At 41.2% G+C, this 19,386-nt stretch overlaps 2 protein-coding genes and 1 non-coding gene across 4 annotated transcripts; 2 read left to right on the top strand and 1 right to left on the bottom strand.

Moving 5' to 3' along the window:
- Window positions 1–5,725: 5,725 nt before the first annotated feature.
- Trnas-gcu lies at window positions 5,726–5,807 on the top strand. The gene has a single exon. It is a non-coding gene; the product is annotated as a tRNA-Ser (tRNA).
- A 9,260-nt stretch (window positions 5,808–15,067) lies between these two features.
- LOC111069079 (huntingtin-interacting protein K) lies at window positions 15,068–16,600 on the top strand. Its single transcript, XM_022358974.2, has 4 exons — window positions 15,068–15,371; window positions 15,919–16,107; window positions 16,175–16,282; window positions 16,386–16,600. The coding sequence occupies exons 1-4, from the start codon at window positions 15,339–15,341 to the stop codon at window positions 16,482–16,484; spliced, it is 429 nt and encodes a 142-aa protein (XP_022214666.1). The 5' UTR covers window positions 15,068–15,338; the 3' UTR covers window positions 16,485–16,600.
- Window positions 16,601–16,791: 191 nt separating this feature from the next.
- Window positions 16,792–19,349, bottom strand: LOC111069064 (dnaJ homolog subfamily B member 12). 2 transcript variants are annotated; one of them, XM_022358956.2, is made up of 7 exons: window positions 18,877–19,349; window positions 18,643–18,817; window positions 18,156–18,570; window positions 17,958–18,070; window positions 17,725–17,888; window positions 17,560–17,656; window positions 16,792–17,304 (listed from the first exon to the last, which is right to left on the bottom strand). In XM_022358956.2, the coding sequence occupies exons 1-7, from the start codon at window positions 19,007–19,009 to the stop codon at window positions 17,259–17,261; spliced, it is 1,143 nt and encodes a 380-aa protein (XP_022214648.1). In that variant the 5' UTR covers window positions 19,010–19,349; the 3' UTR covers window positions 16,792–17,258. The 2 variants fall into 2 exon arrangements, with proteins under 2 accessions (XP_022214648.1, XP_022214657.1); XM_022358965.2 differs by having other exon boundaries at window positions 16,792–17,656; window positions 18,877–19,348.
- Between the last annotated feature and the right edge of the window lie 37 nt (window positions 19,350–19,386).

Below are 19,386 nucleotides of genomic sequence, written 5' to 3'. Positions count from 1 at the left end.
GCTTAAACAATCAATGCGATTCTTTGAAAGCAATCATCAGAGATATCATCTTGCTTGTCACGGGAGCCTAAAAGACTTCTAAGGCGACTCTGGGTGCTTAGAATCCTTAAGTCTTATAGATTCTGCTTAGGCATATTCAGTTTAAGGGACAGAATGGTTTCCAGCAACCCCATAAATACTTGAAACAATGTCTTAAGGTTCTGCGACTACAAAAAAGTAATAAAAATTACAAATTAGGGAAAAGATTCTTATACTCGTAGATACATATGTATCCTTAATACTCTTTGCCATTCAACAATAAGCAGCTTCGCGTTGCGACTAAGTAGGTCAAAGGGCAGGCAAACGACGAAGCGAAGAAGGAGGCTGGTTGGTTGGTTGAACGCGAAGTGGGTGTACAATGGAGGCCCAGCCTCTTACGTATAAGTATACGCGTATATAAATATGATACGAGTGTATTTCTGGTTGCTTATCGTTGTTATCAATGTGATTTCTTATCACTTGTACAGGTCGAACAGTTTGGCCTGCCTATGATGTCTTTTATTTGTGGATATATTTGAGCTTGGTGGAAGCTATGTTTAACAATCATGGTGTTACTCGGAACGACTAGATAGTGTGAGCTATGGACGGACAGATGATAACTCATTTGTGCTTGAAAAAGAGATTGACTTCTCTTCAAAAATATTTCCATGGGATGATCATTACACGAAGTTTCTACGTATCCACATCTTTCCTATAGTTTATCAACTTGTTCTACATTTGAGGCTTCACTGTGCAAACAGTTTTTTTTGCACTTTTGATGGCTACATTGAACCTCTCTCTGCTCGAAGTTTTGCTATGAATTTTGCTGCCGTTGGAAAATTCTTTGTTTCGCTCATTTGCATGATTATCACTGACTGATAGACTGTACTTATACATATGTACATATGTATGTATAGGTACATACATATGTATAGTGAGTGGGATCAATGATAGCCACTGCCGGGGGGGTGTGGCAGTTTTTGTTGCAAGCGGCACAAGCTTTTGTGTGCACTTGTGTCGTCGGCCTTGCTGATTGCAGTTCCACTTCCACAGCATACGAGTATTTGTATGGGTTTTCCTTCTCATTTGCTTGTTGCTGGGCAATATGAAAATAGCAATTGCAAAATGCAATTTCTACTCCCATAAGCATGCGGAAATATCAAGTTGGGTTTCCAAGTCTGGGGTTTCGAGCCTCAGCTCATCTCCTTTGTTCCAATTATAGATGCAAGTTGACTTCATAAGACTGTATCTCTCGAGTGTATTTTATATACATATGTGCATGTATATGTACGTATTTATATGTGCCGGTTTGTGTCTGGCGCTTGGCTGATATAAGGCCGAGGGACTCGCCACCGTCTGGCGGAATTTCTGAATTGAATGATTCTGATTTGTGCTGCTGCTGCTGCTCCGGAGGTACGGGAGTAGTGGGCAGCCCAAGCAGCTGATTGCAAGTTCTTGGAGAGCAAAATTCATTTCATGAATGAAGTTGAATGCACTGGCAACAAGTTGAGGCGATATCCAACAGACGACGAGGCATTCTGAAATTCCTTTAATATCGGAGTAAGCGATATGCAAGTATAAGTGCATATGAGGGGGAATACGAGAGAGAAGTTCCTTGAGATAATATTCTGGGTTATACATTAAAGGAACGAAGGAAATATTTTCCCCGTCAGCGTGCATTATACTAAACCTGTCGAAAATATTTATTGATTTCTTTACCCAATTCTGTTGGAAAGATTTAACTTAGAAAATGGAGGTACTAGTTGTGTAAACATAAGTTAGGGAATTGTGTAAAAAGAATTGAAGGAAAATTTTTTTGAGTTACCAAACATACACATATTCCATCCCCCCATTTCTTCATGTTTACTTTAATGATCATTATTAAAGCATACCTTCCGCTTCTTTGGAGCCGCTAGAACCCTTTGTAATATGCTAATCTTCTTAGTTTTTTTTCTGGGTTCCACATCGCCCCATGTAAGATGTTAGGCATTAAGGAAGACATTTATATTGATTAGTTGATTCATAAATTGAAACTATTCATTCCATAATCATAAATTATGCAGCTTTTTTCTGTATAATCAAGCGATTAAAATGTAAAACATTTGCATATCAAATGATGATGATACCCAGAACTGCGGCGGTCAAAGAGCGGGGGCGTTGATATGGGAGAGGGATCGGGGGAATGCGATTGCCCTTTTGCCAAGATTTTTCCAACACAGCTGTCGATGGCTCCAGCAGTGGCTCCAGCGACCATAAAGCAATGGAAAAATTGCCAAGGCAACCAATAGCCACTAAAAGGCTTAGATAATCCATTAGTGCCCAAAGGCCAGGCCAAAAGGTATAAAAAGGGCAACACAAATCAGATGGCTTCGGGGCTCAACGAAAATGGGATGCTCTTTGCCAGGAATAGTTCTGGGTTCTGAAATTCGATTAAAGGCGTGAAAATGGATGATGAATGTGTTCTGAACGGATTAATGATCTAATGGTGTTTGAATGTTGATCATTGAATACAGCTTATGATAAAAGAATGCGGAATAAAATAATATATTCAGAGATCCTTAGGCGAGACATAAAAACTATGATTATTCTCCATTACAAAATCAATATTGATGGGGAATATTGGAATAAATAAAATTAAGGCAAAGAAAGCAGTAATCAATGGAAACTACAGATGAATATTTTGATCAATTCAAAACCTTTTCTACAGTGATTTACTAAAATTCTTTGCAGAAGTCTCGTGGTAGATCATCACTGTTCTTTCTGTCAGCAAACTTCAGGATGAACCCATCCCATCCTCATCCAAGAAGAGTATTCCAAAGAGGAGACACAAACGTGTCTACATTGCCAGGACGACGACGATGACGATGGCGACGACGAGAATGTGGAGTAAACCCCCCACCCAGCCCAATCCCACCTCAATCCCACCCACCCGCTATATCCTGTGCGTGCGGGTGCGTCTGTCTGAGTGTAGTAAGTGTATCTGTGTGTGTATGGGAAGCTATGGTCGACACAGCAATTTGTACAAGTCAAACCCGTTGGCGCCAAAAGTCTACGGTGCTGCCAATGGCAAAAGGAAAAACCCGAAAACGAAAGATGAAAATCGGCTTAAAAAAGGCGCCCAACCAAGCATTGGGCCAAAGAGTGCCAAAGGTGCTGTATAGAGCAGCCTCCCTACCCCCTACCCCCGTCTCTATGCCCCTGGAGAGGATAATTTATAACCCGACAAACTTTGCGTACAAAAGTTTTCCTCTCTCTCGCTGTTTTTTTTTTTTGCTGTTGTGCTGCGTTGCGATGAAAAGTTTTCCACGTTGCGCGGCGTTGGCGATTTTTAATTCTTGCGCTAAATTGTTTAAAAATGTTCGAGAAGAATTCTGCTTCTGCAAAGCACGGAACTTTGACACCACGGCCCCCGCAACCACCCTCCTCTCCCAGAGACCCTTGCTGGCCACCCACTATTGGCAAAGGGATAACTAACAAAAAAAAGTTTGTGGCATGTTGACCACTTTGTCGTCGGCCTTTGGCTAGTTTTTTCTCGATACCCTGTATGCGCAGGGTGTCGTGTGCGAATGAGTTGGTTTTGCGTGGATTTTTGTAACGGACAGTGCAGAATTTATATTTATATTTATGCTCTGTCTATCGGTTTGAAATTACATCTAGAATTCGGATGCTTTAAGCTCTGCTGAAGCCGATCTTGTCTTGTAAATTTCTACAAATAAATTGCGTGATGTTTTTTAATTTTAGTAAATAATTTTTTTAATTATACAGTTATTATTATTATTTATTTATTTAATATTTTTAATATTTAACCTGTGAGGGATTAAAAATTTAAAAAATATCTTGTTCTCATTCGATGATTTTATCTAACTTCCAATATAAATCCTGTTCCAATACCTGTTGTCCTAAGGCTCTAATTAAAAAAAAATTAACCCAATTAAGAGGTATCCCTTAGTCATGACCATCTCCAGTGAGCCGTTCCACTCGCTTGATTCCTCACTTTGTTGAAATTTCCGCTTCAGTGTCGATGCAATTTGTATTAGAAAACTTTGCTAGAACCGAAAGAGATGGCAACTAAATGAAAGAGGGAGAGGCAGAGGAAGAGGGAGAGGCAGAGAGAGGTTCAAAAGAATTTTCAGAGTGCACAAAGTATCTGAAGGCAATAAATTCTTCGTAACGAACATTTTTACCAACTCTGATTTATGCTCAATTAGCAGCCGGGCCCTCCCCTTGGCAGCACCCATGGAAGCTACTGCAATTGCAGATGCAGATTCACAGATACAGATACAGATACGTATCAATAAACCTGACAACGCCTTCACACAACATTCATCAAAACTCTTTTGGCGCTTTTGCTGGCTCGACTTTTATGGTATCCCCCCCATACCCAAACCCATACCCATCCCATGGCCTCTGGTTCTGGTTCCTGCGGTCGTAAAACCATTTAAGTCCCTGCCGCCGACGCCTTGGTAGATTTTATGCACGGTTAACCCGATATCTGCGGGTGGGAGGGAGTTGGGGTTTGTGATCGTAAAACTATACACGCGCCTTCCCCTACCCTCCAAAGCCGTCATAAAGGCGTCAAAGTCAATTTCTTTTATCCTTCCTTTTGGACCCTTTCATATGCTCTTCGCCTCTTCACGCAATTTTTTTTATGACTTAATACGATTTAACAAAGTTTCCGTGGGGGCAGGAGGACGCTGAACAATACATACAACGTACACTTCTTATGGGGGAAAGATAACTTTTAGAGTTTGCCGCTCGTAAAAATTAATTTAAATTGATTTCTCTGATGAGTCCGAAGCGTGGCCTGGGGCCGTAATCAGAGCCTGGCTTTGGCCGTGGTTCAAGGAACTGCTTAGAATCCTCCATAAATGCGGTGTCGTGTCAAGCGATTAGCAATGTGATAATCTTGCCATTCAAAATCTTAGAGGCCATGCATGATATAGCGCTTGATTGGGTAGAAGGGATCTGATTGGAAAATCAAAACCTTTCAGGGCTAAGCTTTGGAGAGATCTTTGGTGAGAGAACTTCGCCTTTGGAGAGGAACTCCCTGATTGTTCCCAGGGCGCAATGTTCCATGTTCGATTGGAATCAAGGGTTCAAAGATGATATCTGGGGGTCACAATACAGCAAAAAAAAACCATCTAAGCAGCTTTAAGCATAATTCTTAATCAGCTTGATTTATGAATTCTATTTAGTAGAAAAGTTCTTAAACACGTTTAGAAACCTCTTTTACCATCTGCCACGGGCAAAAACAACTTCTTTGTATACGTGCCACATGCCACGTTAAGATTCGCTCAATTATTTCGCTCAATTGCCATCACTAATTGCATTCTGCGAGAGATAGAGAGATGAAGATGCCTTCCATGCTTTATATGCTGGCGATCTCTTATGGCCATAGTTGGCACCTAATTTATTCATTATCTAACCATAAATTATATAAGATCTAGGCAAACGCAGCTGTTGGCTGGAAGGCTGGCTGCAAACCAGTTATCATCATCAACCGAACAATGGCCAGAGCTTTGTCCCAGTTCTAAGTTTAGATAAGAAAATTTCCGCTCATAACTCTCATTCGCACAAAGGCACACAGAGAACAGACATCAAACAGCGCGAAGAGCGATGAGATGGAAGAAAGTATAAGCTGGTAGAAGTATAAGTAAAGAAGTTGTGGCGTAGAGAAGAACCACCAAAAGATTCAAAGAGAGAAAGTGACGAGGTGGCCGAGAGGTTAAGGCGTTGGACTGCTAATCCAATGTGCTCTGCACGCGTGGGTTCGAATCCCATCCTCGTCGATAATCGTTTTTTATTGCATTCCAAACTATTTTTCTTTTTTTTTTTTAATAGCCTAGAGATATCTTAAGGTATTCTTGCACTATAGCTAAATATTTTAAATAAAAATTGAACAAAAAAATATTTAAATTTGACTCATTTTGGGGCATTTCTTTTACCATGTAATTTTCTTTGTAATTGTAGAAGCTTTATAGCTTTTTATGTTGATTATGTCTAAGCCTTAAACATTTTTTCAAATAGATTTAAATTCTTGGCTTGAAGATTTAATATTTTTTTCCGTATAAATATTGATTTTAATCGAAAAGCTGCTGGTTTAATAACTCAGAAATTATTCAATAAATCATTACCTAAAGCTAGACTTTGATCAATAATATTCGTATACTGAAACTTTAAGATTGTTTGAACTTTAAGAAATTTCTACAATGTTTTGGTAGATTAATTTTAATTAATCGATCTTTAATCCTTGTAGTTTGAGAGGTTTCAAGAAATTCGTATATATGTATATGAAGAATAATCTGTGCTATTATCAGTTTGGGTTCCCAAATGTCAAAGAAATTTCCCTTGAATTGATAATTTCAAAATCGATCATTTTTTACTGATTTGTTTCTTATATTTTTCCTTACATATTCCCTTTAAATCTTAAATTTGCTCACCTGCACTTTTGGCAGCCTTTGTCTCTAGACAACGTTTTCCTCTTTTTTTTCAATTTCTTGGCTGGAGTCATATATCAATATATATATTTTGGCTGCCTGATGTGCGGCTAGGCATCGATATGAGTATGAATACGAGTCATACCCAGTCATCCAGCTTAACCCAATTGGCCATAAAGCCAAGAGGCAAGTGGCAAAAGCCAGAGAGCCGCCTGCCACAAAAATTCAGAGGCAGCCACACTTTGCCTTGATGAAAGTGGCGCGCGGCTAAAGGAATGGCAGCCAAATGTTTCCACAATTGCTGTCCTCTCTCCTCCAACTCCTCCTCCAGTCCACACTTGTGGCCAAAAATCACAAAAAATCCAGAGTGCGGAAGAGCGAGAGATGGATGGAAAGCCAAGGCAAATGAATTGGATTGAATTGGAATTGTAGGCGATAAAAATAAATCTTTGCAAGTGCGCAACGCGGCGCCGTCAACAGCTGACGTGCTGCAGGATGACAAAAGGAGGGGGGTGCAAGGGCGGGTTGACAGTGGAGGATATTTGGGTTGCGGGTGGTGGGGGGATTTTGGTAATGATGAAATTGAAAAGCTCCATCTATGTGCAATGGAACAAGCAGAGCTCTCTCCAACCATTGCCATAAGTCATACGATGAGCATTTTGCTTTGGAAATTTTTGCATTGCTAGGGTTATGATATTGTTAGCTTAGAATAAGGGTAGAAAAAAAGAAAATCCCCCCCATGTAGCTGTATCCTATTCTATACACGCCACTGAGCCTGGCTGGGACACACATCAACTCTGTTCGAGTCACTTCAATATGCAAATGCTGCTCAATCGAGCTTGTCTCTCATTTTTATGCCCCAACCAGCAGCAGCAGCAACACTACACACTACACAGCTCCCCAACCACTGCCAGCCAGTGCTACTTTAAAGCCTTACTGGACAGGACCTCATCAAACATTTCGGCAAAATATTCCTCAACTTTCCCATAGTCGTCATCAAATTTGATGCGTTTTCTATCGCTGGCCATTTCTGCAGCAGCAGCAGCCGCAGCAGCAGCAGCAGCAGCGCGGGGGGTTCATAAAACGACACACAAACTTTACGATATGAACAAAAATTTGTCATTGGGAAAGATGTGCCATAAATGATTTCGTTCTGCTGTCCGCCAAAGTGTCGCATTGACGATGATGATTCCTCTACATCTGATGATGATGATGTTGATGATTGTACATATTGAAATATTTTGTGTATTGGATTATGCTTAGTGTGGATTGTTTATGGTCATGCATTGGGTTGGAAATCGTTTAACTTTTGTAGGCTGTCATATGTTTAGATGATAGATCATTTGATTGAATTTAAATTAAAGAATTTTTACTGCTAAGAGCTCTTATAATTTATCGCATTCCTTTCAAATGCGATAGTCATAATATCTTTCTGATATGTCACTTTAGAGCACTTTATATCCAGCAAATTTCATAACATATATTTTCATGTTTGCAGCAACTTTATTTCCATCTATTTTTTGATTTCCCTGCTGATAATTTAAAAATCTTCTTCGAACCAAATTTAAGTCCGATTTTATTTCCATTTGTATTTCAAAAAATTTTCATGCACTTTTTCAACTTTAATTCACATTGAAACTTCACCTGATGCCTGCCTCTACCTGCCTCAAGGTCGATTCAACCAAAAAAATAAAAACCTCCAAAATTTAAGGCCATGGCAGACATGGTCTTACATGGGCTTTCACCCACGCAATGCACAAAAGAGCGAGTTTCAGGCGAGGGTAGGGGGTTTCACTGGGTCTCAGGACAACCCATCGAGAGGGTCGGAGTCCGAGAGCTGATTGAATAATCGCACCACTGCGCCCTGCCGCTGCGCTCCGCTCCGTCTCATGTGGGGAGGACAGTGGAACAAATCGTGTCTAATAGACTGATTAATATACAAGATTTCCAGTTTGGCTCAAGTCAGGTCGAGCAGAGAGAGCCTGATGCCCTGCCCTTCCCTGCCTTGCCCCTGCTATGCCCCCCTCTTGGCCACATGTAACACGATTCGTGTGGATTAACTCTGCTTCAAATTGATTGATTGTTAAAATGATGTATAGACATTTGATGGTTTTTTTTTCCACTGCTCGTTTTTGCCTTCTCGCCTTTGGCTCTCTTCCCATTCCCCACACCCCCACCCCACCTCTCTGTATAGCACCTTCCACATCCAATATTTCGACCGTCTGGCAGGTCTCACTTCTAATTAGTAACTCGTAACACTCTCAGGCGAAAAATTAATATTTGAAGATTATTTTCTCTTGGTTTTTTTTTTTTTCGTATTTTAGCAAACTTTTTTTTGTTTTGGCTAAATATGGTGAGCATATCAAATTGATTGAACGGAACGAAAGAACAAGTTTCTAGAGGAGATGGGGATGAGTACGGGGGATAGAACCATTATAATGAAACAACCCTTTGGTTTAATGGGAAAAAGTAGCAGAGTATTCATAGAAATTATAATAATGTGATATATTAGTCGGATGTCCGGTTGTGTTCATTGATTTACACACTCCCAAAGATACCCTAGAATTGGTCTTGCTATGGGGTATATTAAATGAAGGAGGCTGTGGGAAACGTGACTCTGATAGATGCAGAGAGAGAGACAGAGCGTGAGAGATAGCATGTGAAAATAATAGCGAAAATGACTGAATAAATGAATGAATTTATATTAATATGAATATTCTGAATTTATATTAATATGAATATTCTCTGTAGATTCTTATAGTAAATATCCAATTTTTATTGCATAATAATTGCTAATGCAGCTCGTGCTCTGTTCCGAAAGAGAGGTATCCAGCTTGTCGATACCGTTTCTCTCAAAAGCCGCCTCCACCAGACAAAGGAAAAAGGTTCCGCTGAAAAGTATTGCACTGCTATTTATATTTTATTATCCTTAGCACACATCCCCACACTTTCCCAAAGATATATGGGATGTACATTTAGTTCCATCTCTGCCTCAACCTCACCCCTCGCTCTGACTCTGTTCCTCTCTTTCCCACTTGGTACACCTTAAGTGCGCTGTGTGGCATCCGTAGTTTGGTTATAAAAAAGAAATATTACACATTATGCCAAATTGGCGGAGACTGTCAGGCGACAATAATAACGTTTAAACTTAAATGCATGGCACAATGGCAGACAGTTTTAGTGTTTGCCGGTCTTATAAAGTCCACCAAAAATACTACGCACTGTAGCCACCCACCCACCACCCCCTGCCATCATTCGTAAGGGTTATGGTGGCATAACCCATTGATAAGAAGAGCCTGGGAAATGTTTATGCACTTCTACCCGGACTGGCAAAGTTCCTCTCAAAAGCTTATCACAACTTTTGCCCCTGAGTTTCTGCATTCTTGGCTGTTGGTGGTTTTTAACTAGAGTTTACTTAACGGTAAAATGTGGCATGTGGCAGTGGGGTACGGGTGGGTGGAGAGATCGAAAAGAAATGTGCAAAATAACAGTCAAAAACTTATTGAATGACTTCGGGACAAAGTGGCAACGTAGCTGCATTAAGAGAACTGCTTTAATGCGAACTGAAATAGTGTTGCTGCAGTGTTGATAAATGTCAGGGTTTTCTGGCTATAAATACAGAGGTTTATGGGGAGAGCTCTAAATGTTAAAGAAACTCTGCTGGATACATAAAAGCTTAGAAATCATTCAATCTTCAACAAAGTTAATTTTGTTCACGTTTCACAACACATTCTTGTGTTGGAAAGTGATGTATAGATAATATTACACTTGTCAACACTGAATTGTATTGGAAACAGACTTAAGGACCAATGTTTCGGAATTCTGAGTGGATTTTGAGCATTCAAAACCCACGACAATAACTAACTATCAATAATTCAATTGAACAACAAGGTCATCTAATCATCAGATATGACCACAATTTATTTGATAAAAAATATCAAATGCCATCCATTCATTATGCCCTCCCGCCACCCTTCAGCCGGGCAACCTTTTTGTAGGCGCTCAATTGTCTACCTAGAGAGTAAGTACCGCTATATCAAGCAGGTCCTGCACCATTCCCCATGCCCCACGCCATCCACTCTTAATCTCTTTCTTGTAAAAGTAGGTAACTTATGTAAATGTTAACAGACACTGAAAATGAAACAAAGGAAGACAAAAAAAAATCCGACCTACAGCCATATTAAGACCCAAAACCAAAAACCCCAAAATCGAAGCAAAAGCAGTAGGAGGAAAGGGGGCAAAGGGAAAGCCCAGGAAAAACTCAGTGAGTCGAAAGGTATAAAGGATGTTTGGAGTCGTTTCGCCTAACGACACTAATAAAATATTGAACAGGCCATCGATAACCGAAAGGAGTTTGCTGCGGACGTCAACGAACCTTTGGTAGGGTGCGGGGTGGAACGTGTAGGAGTCCTGGGATCCTGGCGAATGCCTGGGAAGGAGAAACGCTTACGTAGATGGCAAAGATGACGATTAAAACAAATTTCCACGACAACCTGGCGCCGTTTAGCCAACGGAAGGAAGCGAAATTGTTAAACGCAAAAGTTGCAAAATGTCAGGGATACATTATGGGCCATGGGGGCAGGAGCAGGAGCAGGAGGCAAAACGGAAGCAAAGACTTTACGAGACACACACACACACACACAGAGACACTCGAGGAGTGTTTGCACCTTGGTACCATAGAAAAGATGTGTGGGGGTCTGAGAATGAAGGAGCCAAGTTGGCAAGTTGCAGACAAGTTTTAAATGAATGAGCATCGGCTTCCGTTCGATGCGTTTCGTAGCTGGCCAATGCCCAGAGCACATTGGGATGTATCTCTGGGATACAGATGTGTGTGCATGTGTGTGTGTGTGTGTGTGTGTGTGTGTGTCCATCCTGTGAAGCATGACAATGGCCAAAAAGGATGCTTGCTCGAGTGGCGACCACTTGCCAATTGCGATTATGGTTTATGTACAGACCCGATAAAGGTCGTCAATGGGTCGCCGCTGCCAACCACACCAGCTATGAATGCCTTGCCTTGCCTTGCCGCCTTGCCGAACAATACGGATGAGCCCCACTTTCAGCAAGGAGCAAGTTTTCCCACTTCGATATCAGTTACTGTTGGAACTTTCTGCTGACCATTCGAGCGCCTTCAATGGCTCAATTATCCTCCACTCTCTCTCTGGACAATGGGCGAAGGATTACTCCTTGTGGCGTCACTCAAGCGCACATATACAACATGTAGATAAATATACACAATAAACACAGTAGATTTGATCCGAGATTCCAAGTGTTATTAGCGTAATTGAGTTTGCCAGCCAATTATCCATGCAATGGGCCGAAAAGAGGGACCCAAATTTAAAGATATTCGCCCTCCCATTTCCGGGCTGAGAGTTGTGTCCTTGAATTTAAATTTTAATGCAATTTCACTCTCTCACTGTGGGTGGATTCAGCTCGGAAATGTGCAACAGTTCTTGAAAATTGCATTTTCTTAATTTATTTGCTATGCAAATTTATTTATTGACTGACGTACCGAATTTCCAGCCACTGTCCTGCCCAATGGCACAGACACAGATGGCGTGGAATCACGTTGCAACATGGATATGCAACACAGACAGGGGCAGAGGCAGGCAGACAGACAGTCGATTGCATTCTTCATAAAGGGAAATCCCCCACCAAACAGCAGGGGGAAAGAGAGAGACATGTCCATGAGCCTGAAGGCTGTGTTGTCTTTTGCAGGGGGTTTGGCTCATAGGTAATCAGGGGTCCCATCATCAGCCAATGCCAGCCATATCCTTTGCATCCTTGGCTTTATTTGGTTTTCGAAATTAGAAATCTAATCTGGTAGTCAATGTGAATGTTTGTATGTATGTATAAGCCAATCAATGGGAATGAAATGCATTTTGTGCATGAAGAGTGGATGGGAAATGCAGGAAGAAATGAGGTTAAAGATCAGGGCAATTGACTGGGCAAGTAACTAGTCGGCAGGACAATTCCTCGCTGTAAAGGTGCCCAAGGACAGATCTCTTTGCGTAGTTAGCAAATGGGAAGTGCATTGGCCTCTACGGTTTGAAAAACATATTGAAGATATCTTATAGTAAGCAATGTGAAGTTCCAACCAATATGATTTATATCATATATCCAAGACCCTTCGTCTTCACTCACAAACATTTTAATTCCTTCATATTTGGAGTTTGTAAACCAAGTACGTGTCAATTTTCACCATATCAGGATTTAAGGTCCCAAATTATTGCATAATCCTGATGTCAGTCTGTATCATTTGTGCCTCGCGTCATGTTCTATCTTTTTCGTTGACTTCGCACCCACACTATCCAACAACGAATAAGAGAAAACAATAAAAACCAAACTGTAAAACAGGAAGTGTAACCACAAAAAAGGGCAACCACAACATGCCCTCCTGCCCCTGCCCCACCGCTCCAGCGGGCAAAAGACAATGCAAGTCAAATTACGTCACGCGACCGAAAAATTGTTCGCCCCACACGCCCCTCTCTCTTATCCCAAGGCTTCCAATTCTCACTCCAAAGCTTCCATTCTCATTCCTACGATTGCTTGCTATCCAAGTGAGCTCTCCCAGTGCCCCTACCTTCCCACTCCCCTCTCTCCCACTCCCTTTCCCACCATACCTTCCCCTCTTACCGACTCCCATCATATATTCTCTTCTCCCACTCTGCTATCTCTGAAACGGTTGCAAAAAATTTACTGTGTGAATTTTGGGCTGCAACCCGCACATGTACGTCCCCACACACACACACACACTCCATACACCATGCACCCAACAGGAGAGAGAGAGAGAGAGAGAGGGAGTGAAGAAAGGATATGTGGCATTGCCAGCCACAATGCCAACCGAAATTGCCAACTTAATTTATGTTCGACGCTAATTAGCGCCATAATTTAATTTCCAATTGGAAAAACGAAACAGAGCCAAAAAAAGCGGTAGAAAGTGGGTGGCAAGAGAATGGCCAGTGGGTGGGCAGGATAAACCGTGGGATTGAAATGAGAACCGAGAACTGGGCTAACCAAGCAGTACTACAAAAAATTTGCCACTGCGCGCCTGTTGCCTCTCAAGTGGAGACACAGATGTCAGATGCACTCTCTTCCACAGACAACACACACACAACAAAAACACACACGGATGCGGTTTTTAGCTGCACTTGCTGTAAACACATTTTTCGGCACTCACTTTTTTGGATACACTACACGAGGGTATGACGAGGGTATGACGAGGGTATGACGATTGTAAGCTGAATTTTGTATTGAAGTTTGCAAAGCACAGAAGAAATCTCATCGGGACCCCAGTGCGCATTTTCGAGTATCCCTTTTTTCGGTATGGTCTTTCCTAGTGTAGTCTTTTTTAGTCCTTAGGACTTAACATCTGAATATAAAAGGAATTTTATTTTGGGTGGATTTCCACATTTCCAATAGGCAAAAGCGTGAATAAGTGTCCCCATTGCATTGAGAATTATATATATGTAGAAGGAAATATTTGACAACACAGTCTGTCTACTTGACTCTACTTCTATAAACATTTTTTTTTTTTAATTTTTCTCAGGGAAGTGACTTGAATATTTATCATATTTAGAATAAAGGGTATCTTTTAGTGGTTACATAGTAAAGGTTTTTTTTTTAATCAGCGCTCTACTGCCACTTCTGCTCTTCCATGCGCACTGCATTAAAAATGTTAAACACTAAAAAAAATGCTTGGCTATCAAAATAAAATCGAATTAAGTGCAGCGCACATATGGATGTGCCCCAAAAAACACACGACACACACTCTCCCCGAAACACATACCGCTTCCCGCGCCCACAGCTTCACAGCATCGCCAAACATCCTCTTAAAGCCCCCCTCTACACCCCACGAAAACTCTGCCCCCACTGACAAATGATGTTGACCGCCCATGGTCATGGATGCTAATTAATCTTGATTTTCAACGGAACTCCAGGCGAAGGAGTGCAAGCAGATACAAGAAGATAGGGAGAGAGGGAGACAGAGGGAGTTAGAGATAGAGCTGGAGAGAACGCTGGAGTGTATATCCTTACGTCAAAGTGACAATTAAATTAATCATGATGGCAAACGATTATGTCAACAGGACACACTGACTCAGACCACCCGCTGCGCAGGCGGGTACGGGGTACGGGATACGATGGAGGGTCAGTTTAGGATGTACGCGTGCATATGGTAGTCACTGTATAAGTATATGGAAGGAAATCCTCTGCCAGTGCAGAAATCTAATTATATCCGACATCAAACTTATAATTAACATTTTGACCGCAGCACAAAATTTTGCAAAAAGTTAAAAAGAAACTAAATAAAAAGTAGAGAAAACAGAAAGTGGGATAAAGGGGGAACAGGCAGCACACACACACACACACACACCGCCAAAGAGACATGCAAGAGACATTTTTAATTAGTTTTGCGGTTGACACACAAACTTAAATTTCAATTTAATGAAGTTTAATGTTAAAGAAAAATGATAAAAAAAATAATACTAAATTTATAGAATTTTCGATTTTAATTCAGTAAAATTAGCATTTTCATGAAATCTGGAATATATTCAAGTAATCTTGTTGTTTTCGATCAACATTTAAGTAAAAACATATGAAAAATTTCATTTAAATTAAAAATTCCAATTTATGCAAAAATCTTTTAGAATTTTTAGATAAATCCCATCAAATTTCAGGTACTCTTCGTTTCCAACAAACTCAATTAGAGTGAAAGAAACATGAAAGATGACTATATTTCTGGGAGTTTTAATGCTTTTACTATTCTTTTGGATTTTGATTGAGGACCCCTAAAATTAAACCAAAATTCAAATTCACGCGCCTAAATTAGCAGACAAGTTGGCAGTACTCATTGAACCAGCAGTTCGCGGTCGTTGCAACTAGTTCATGACACAGCTACCAGACCTCTGTTCATCGCAGGTAAGTGGCAGCGCTTACCTTTTGGACAGGTGATTTCTGCTCGCTTGATTTAATATAATTTAATTTATAAAATATCTAAGTAAGCGTTATCGTATTGATATTGCCGGCACACCATCTCTAGTTTAAGTGCTGTAAAGCATTTGTTTTTAAATCATGTAGAGAATTTCATCCCTGTGTAGTTTCCATGTCTAAAAACGCGTAGTTACCATGTAAGACCAAATTAATTTTGTGTTGACGTTTTTAGCTTAAACCTTATTTTTCAAGCAATCCAATAAAAACGAACATTTAAATTAGCCAATCTGGCAGAAAATTTATTCAATTGCTAAATTAAATTGCATTTTTAGCGCTGAAGTTTCTAGCTAGCTAGTATTAACAAACGGAATATCAAAATCGAAGAAATATCATAAACAAAAAAAAAAGAACGCGTAGTGTAAACGTTTTCTACAGTCAAGTAGTGTAGTACATACATAGGCAGCACGAGGCGGCTAGAGCAGCATTAATAAAAAAAATATAATTTTAAACAAATCACTAAATAAACCAAAACCAGACGACAGACAACATGACGGAAGCCGAACAGGAGGTGGAGGTGAATGGCACCGAGGCGGAGGATGAGGGTCAGGACGAGCAGGACACAAAACAAAAGAAACAAACGCGTCACGACGGCGGTGCCGCGGATCTGGAACGTGTTACGGACTATGCGGAGGAAAAGGAGATCTCTGCAGCAAATATATCCAGTGTACGTATAACCCAGATGTCTATTCTTTTGTCTGGAGAACTAATCCAGCGGTTTCTCTGACCTGCAGGCGGTGGCACAGTTTGGCAACCAGCGCAACAAGGAGAACGAGCTGCGTGTCGCCAAGGAGAAGGAGCTGCAAATGGTCCAAGTGAAAAAGGAAGACATCGAACTGATTGTACGTATATGACGACCGTCTGGACACCCTTTTGCAGAACGAGGGTGTGGGCGTATGCTCAATGCTTAATGGCTTGACATTCTCCCTCTTTTATTTTTTTTAGATGAACGAGCTGCTGGTTAGCAAAGCGCATGCCGAGAAGGTTCTACGGGAGCAGAGCGGCGATGTTGTGGCCGCCCTGGAGGCCATCATAAGCAATTGACGGTGCTACTGGAGTCTGGACCATCTGTTTACCATCTTTTACTTAGCATAACACTGCTTTATTTGTACATTTATAAACTCTTAGTGAAGAAACAAACATAAACAAATGATTTATAAGCGATGTTCTTTTTTTTTTTTTAGATATTGGTTGGATTTGGGGAGATCTAATTGAAAGTGATTCCAAAAATGTTATGGAGAAATGTTATCAAGAGAAAACTAATGGATAGTTCTCTGTGTGGCAGCTACAATTTAAAAATATATAGAACCCAACTTTTCCACCCATCTATAAATAAATATCAATGCAACAATCATTGCAAACAAATATTAATTATATTTAAAACCAAAGAAAACCAATTCTAGCAGTTGTATGGCCATGGAAACACTTTTTATAATGATTTGCTTGAAGTTTTATTCAGAGTATCGCAAAACACTGCCCAATGAATGATTGATAGGATGTGTCCTTAAGAAAAAACCAGTTTACAATTTGTCTATCAATGTTTTTTTTTTGTATGTATATATGTATGTATGCATCATCGTATCATTTGCATTATGCCTAAATATCCGAATTCTAAATAATGAAAAAAACACGCTTATCCATGGATTTTCAGCCTCCCACTTATAGATACTCGTACTCGTTGATACGTGATGTGACTTAATGGCAGTTGCGTTCGCTTCGCTTTCAAACATGCCGCAGGGGGGTTTGGAGGGGTTTAATGGTTCAATGTGGAGGATTGCACTATAATTTATATGTTCAACTGTCGGAGGACGACATCTTCTACCATATATTCTGTACGTTTTTACCATCAAGCCATATAAAAACTCTATTTGATTGGTCGAGGAAGGTAGGAGGATGGTGTGGGTGGGGGGGAGAAAGAAAAGGTGTTTCAGTATATATAAAAATGATAACAATCAAATGATAAAACAATGAAATTCATTTATAACAACTATAAGCAATGGGTGTGTATGGTTGGTGGGGGGGCTGGGGGGACAAAACTACAACCAAAGGTAATGGCTTTTAAAAAGGGGAATTTTCGTGTAGCAGCAACATGTAGCAACTAGATTATGTGATTAAATACTTTTGCAGATTCTCGCATGAAGGCGTATTGATATTCTGCGCTTTGCGATACAGGTCCCGATCGCCAAACGTACGCGCCTTGGCCAGCATAGAGTCACCTGTAAACGGGCAAGACAATCATTAGCTATAGGAGTCAGCTATAGAAGGTGGCCGCTGTTGTACTCACGATAATTCCGTTCACGACTGCAAGAGTGCTTGAGATGATTGACAAAGTCCTCCTCAACAGACTCCTCCAGTCGCGCCACAGAGCCCTGATACTCTGAATAGAAATTCTCCTTGACATAGTAAGGAACCTTAAGGCCGTTCGTCTCACGCTTCACCGAGTATTTACTTGTGAAGAAAATGCAATTAAGATTAGAAAAAAAATCTTCCAGATGGGAATCTCTCTCGGGTACTCACTGCGAGGGCGTCAAGCTGTACATAGGATCAGAGATAAAGAAGGACGACATCATGGACAGGCCAATGAGCAGCAAGATAGGCAACAAATTGATCAAAGCCGATGAATTGTTTCCCTGTAAACACAAAACGATTAGACTTAAGATAAGTCTCTGTTCGCCGTAGCTGGGTTCAAAGGTCACTTCACTCCACGCCACATACCTCGCGATCCTCACGTTGCTGCCGTTGACGCCGCTGCTGTCGCATATAAACATTCTGCTGTGGGAAGCCGCCATTGAAGAACATATTGAACAGCTCCTCGGCACTGATGTCGGCCTGGAAACCGCGCGAATATCCATATTCATTGTAGTACTGTCCATGCCCATGGTTTCCCCCTCCATTATTATGTGTATTGACACTGCTCGTCTCGTTAATGCCATAAAGATCATAATTCTTGCGTTTCTCCGCATCGGTCAGGACGCCAACAGCATTGCCGAGTGCCTTGAAGGCCTCCACGGCGCCAGGGGCCTTGTTCTTGTCGGGATGCAATTGTAGGGCCAACTTTTTGTAGGCCTTCTTGATCTCCGAATCCGTGGCGGTCTTGTTCACACCCAATACCTCGTAATAGTCTTTACATCTGTGCAAATTATTGGAATATGGAAATTAGTACAGAGGGAAACGGAAAAGGGTTTTCTGGGGGGGAACAAACTTTTTGATCTTGCGCACAGCCTCTAGCTGATCGTTGGAGTAGTCTGGAGCGGTGTTACGCGAGTCCGAATTGGTGCGCTTTCTGGGTCCACTGTCCTTCTCATCGGCGGCAGCCGCTGGTCGAGATTTGCCATTGCTGCCGCTGCCAGGTGTGCTCTTCACTCTGGCCAGTAGCTCTAAAAGAGAATATCAACTTAGTAGCTATGGGAAATATGTAATAACTCCCACTGCTTACTCTTTGCATTCTCCGTGGGATAGAGTTTTTCTGCCTTGAGCAGGAACTTTTCTGCCTTGTCGATTTTGCCCTCGGCCAGGGACTGCACCGCGAGATCAATGCAGCGCTGTGCCTCGTCCTTATTGCCCTCCATGTTGGTTATTGGATGTTGCCTCTGGGACAGGTGATGACTTTTTTGGATACTACGTGGTGTTCGAGGCGCCGTTTCGTCAGTAAATACTGGCTTATCACTGTATGCGTAGGGCAGCCCGTATGTGTGTATATATTATGATATATTTCCGGACTACACACAGCCAACACACATCTAACAGGGCCTGCTACTGGTGTTTTTGCTATCAGTTAAGGCGCTGCTCTATTTTTAGTTGTAGCTGCCACTAGTATTGCCCATTTACTTAAGGTCTTCCACTATAATTTAATTGATTTTTACTAGGACAGGATGAAATTTTTCACTAGGGCTGCATGACCATTGATGACACTATCGATCAAATCGATGGTTTTAGAATTGTGCGA

Source organism: Drosophila obscura, unplaced genomic scaffold (genome assembly GCF_018151105.1).
Source record: "Drosophila obscura isolate BZ-5 IFL unplaced genomic scaffold, ASM1815110v1 contig_150, whole genome shotgun sequence".
Lineage (NCBI taxonomy): Eukaryota > Metazoa > Arthropoda > Insecta > Diptera > Drosophilidae > Drosophila > Drosophila obscura.
The sequence above is the reverse complement of the archived record's forward strand: the minus strand, read 5'-3'. Positions and strand labels throughout refer to the sequence as shown.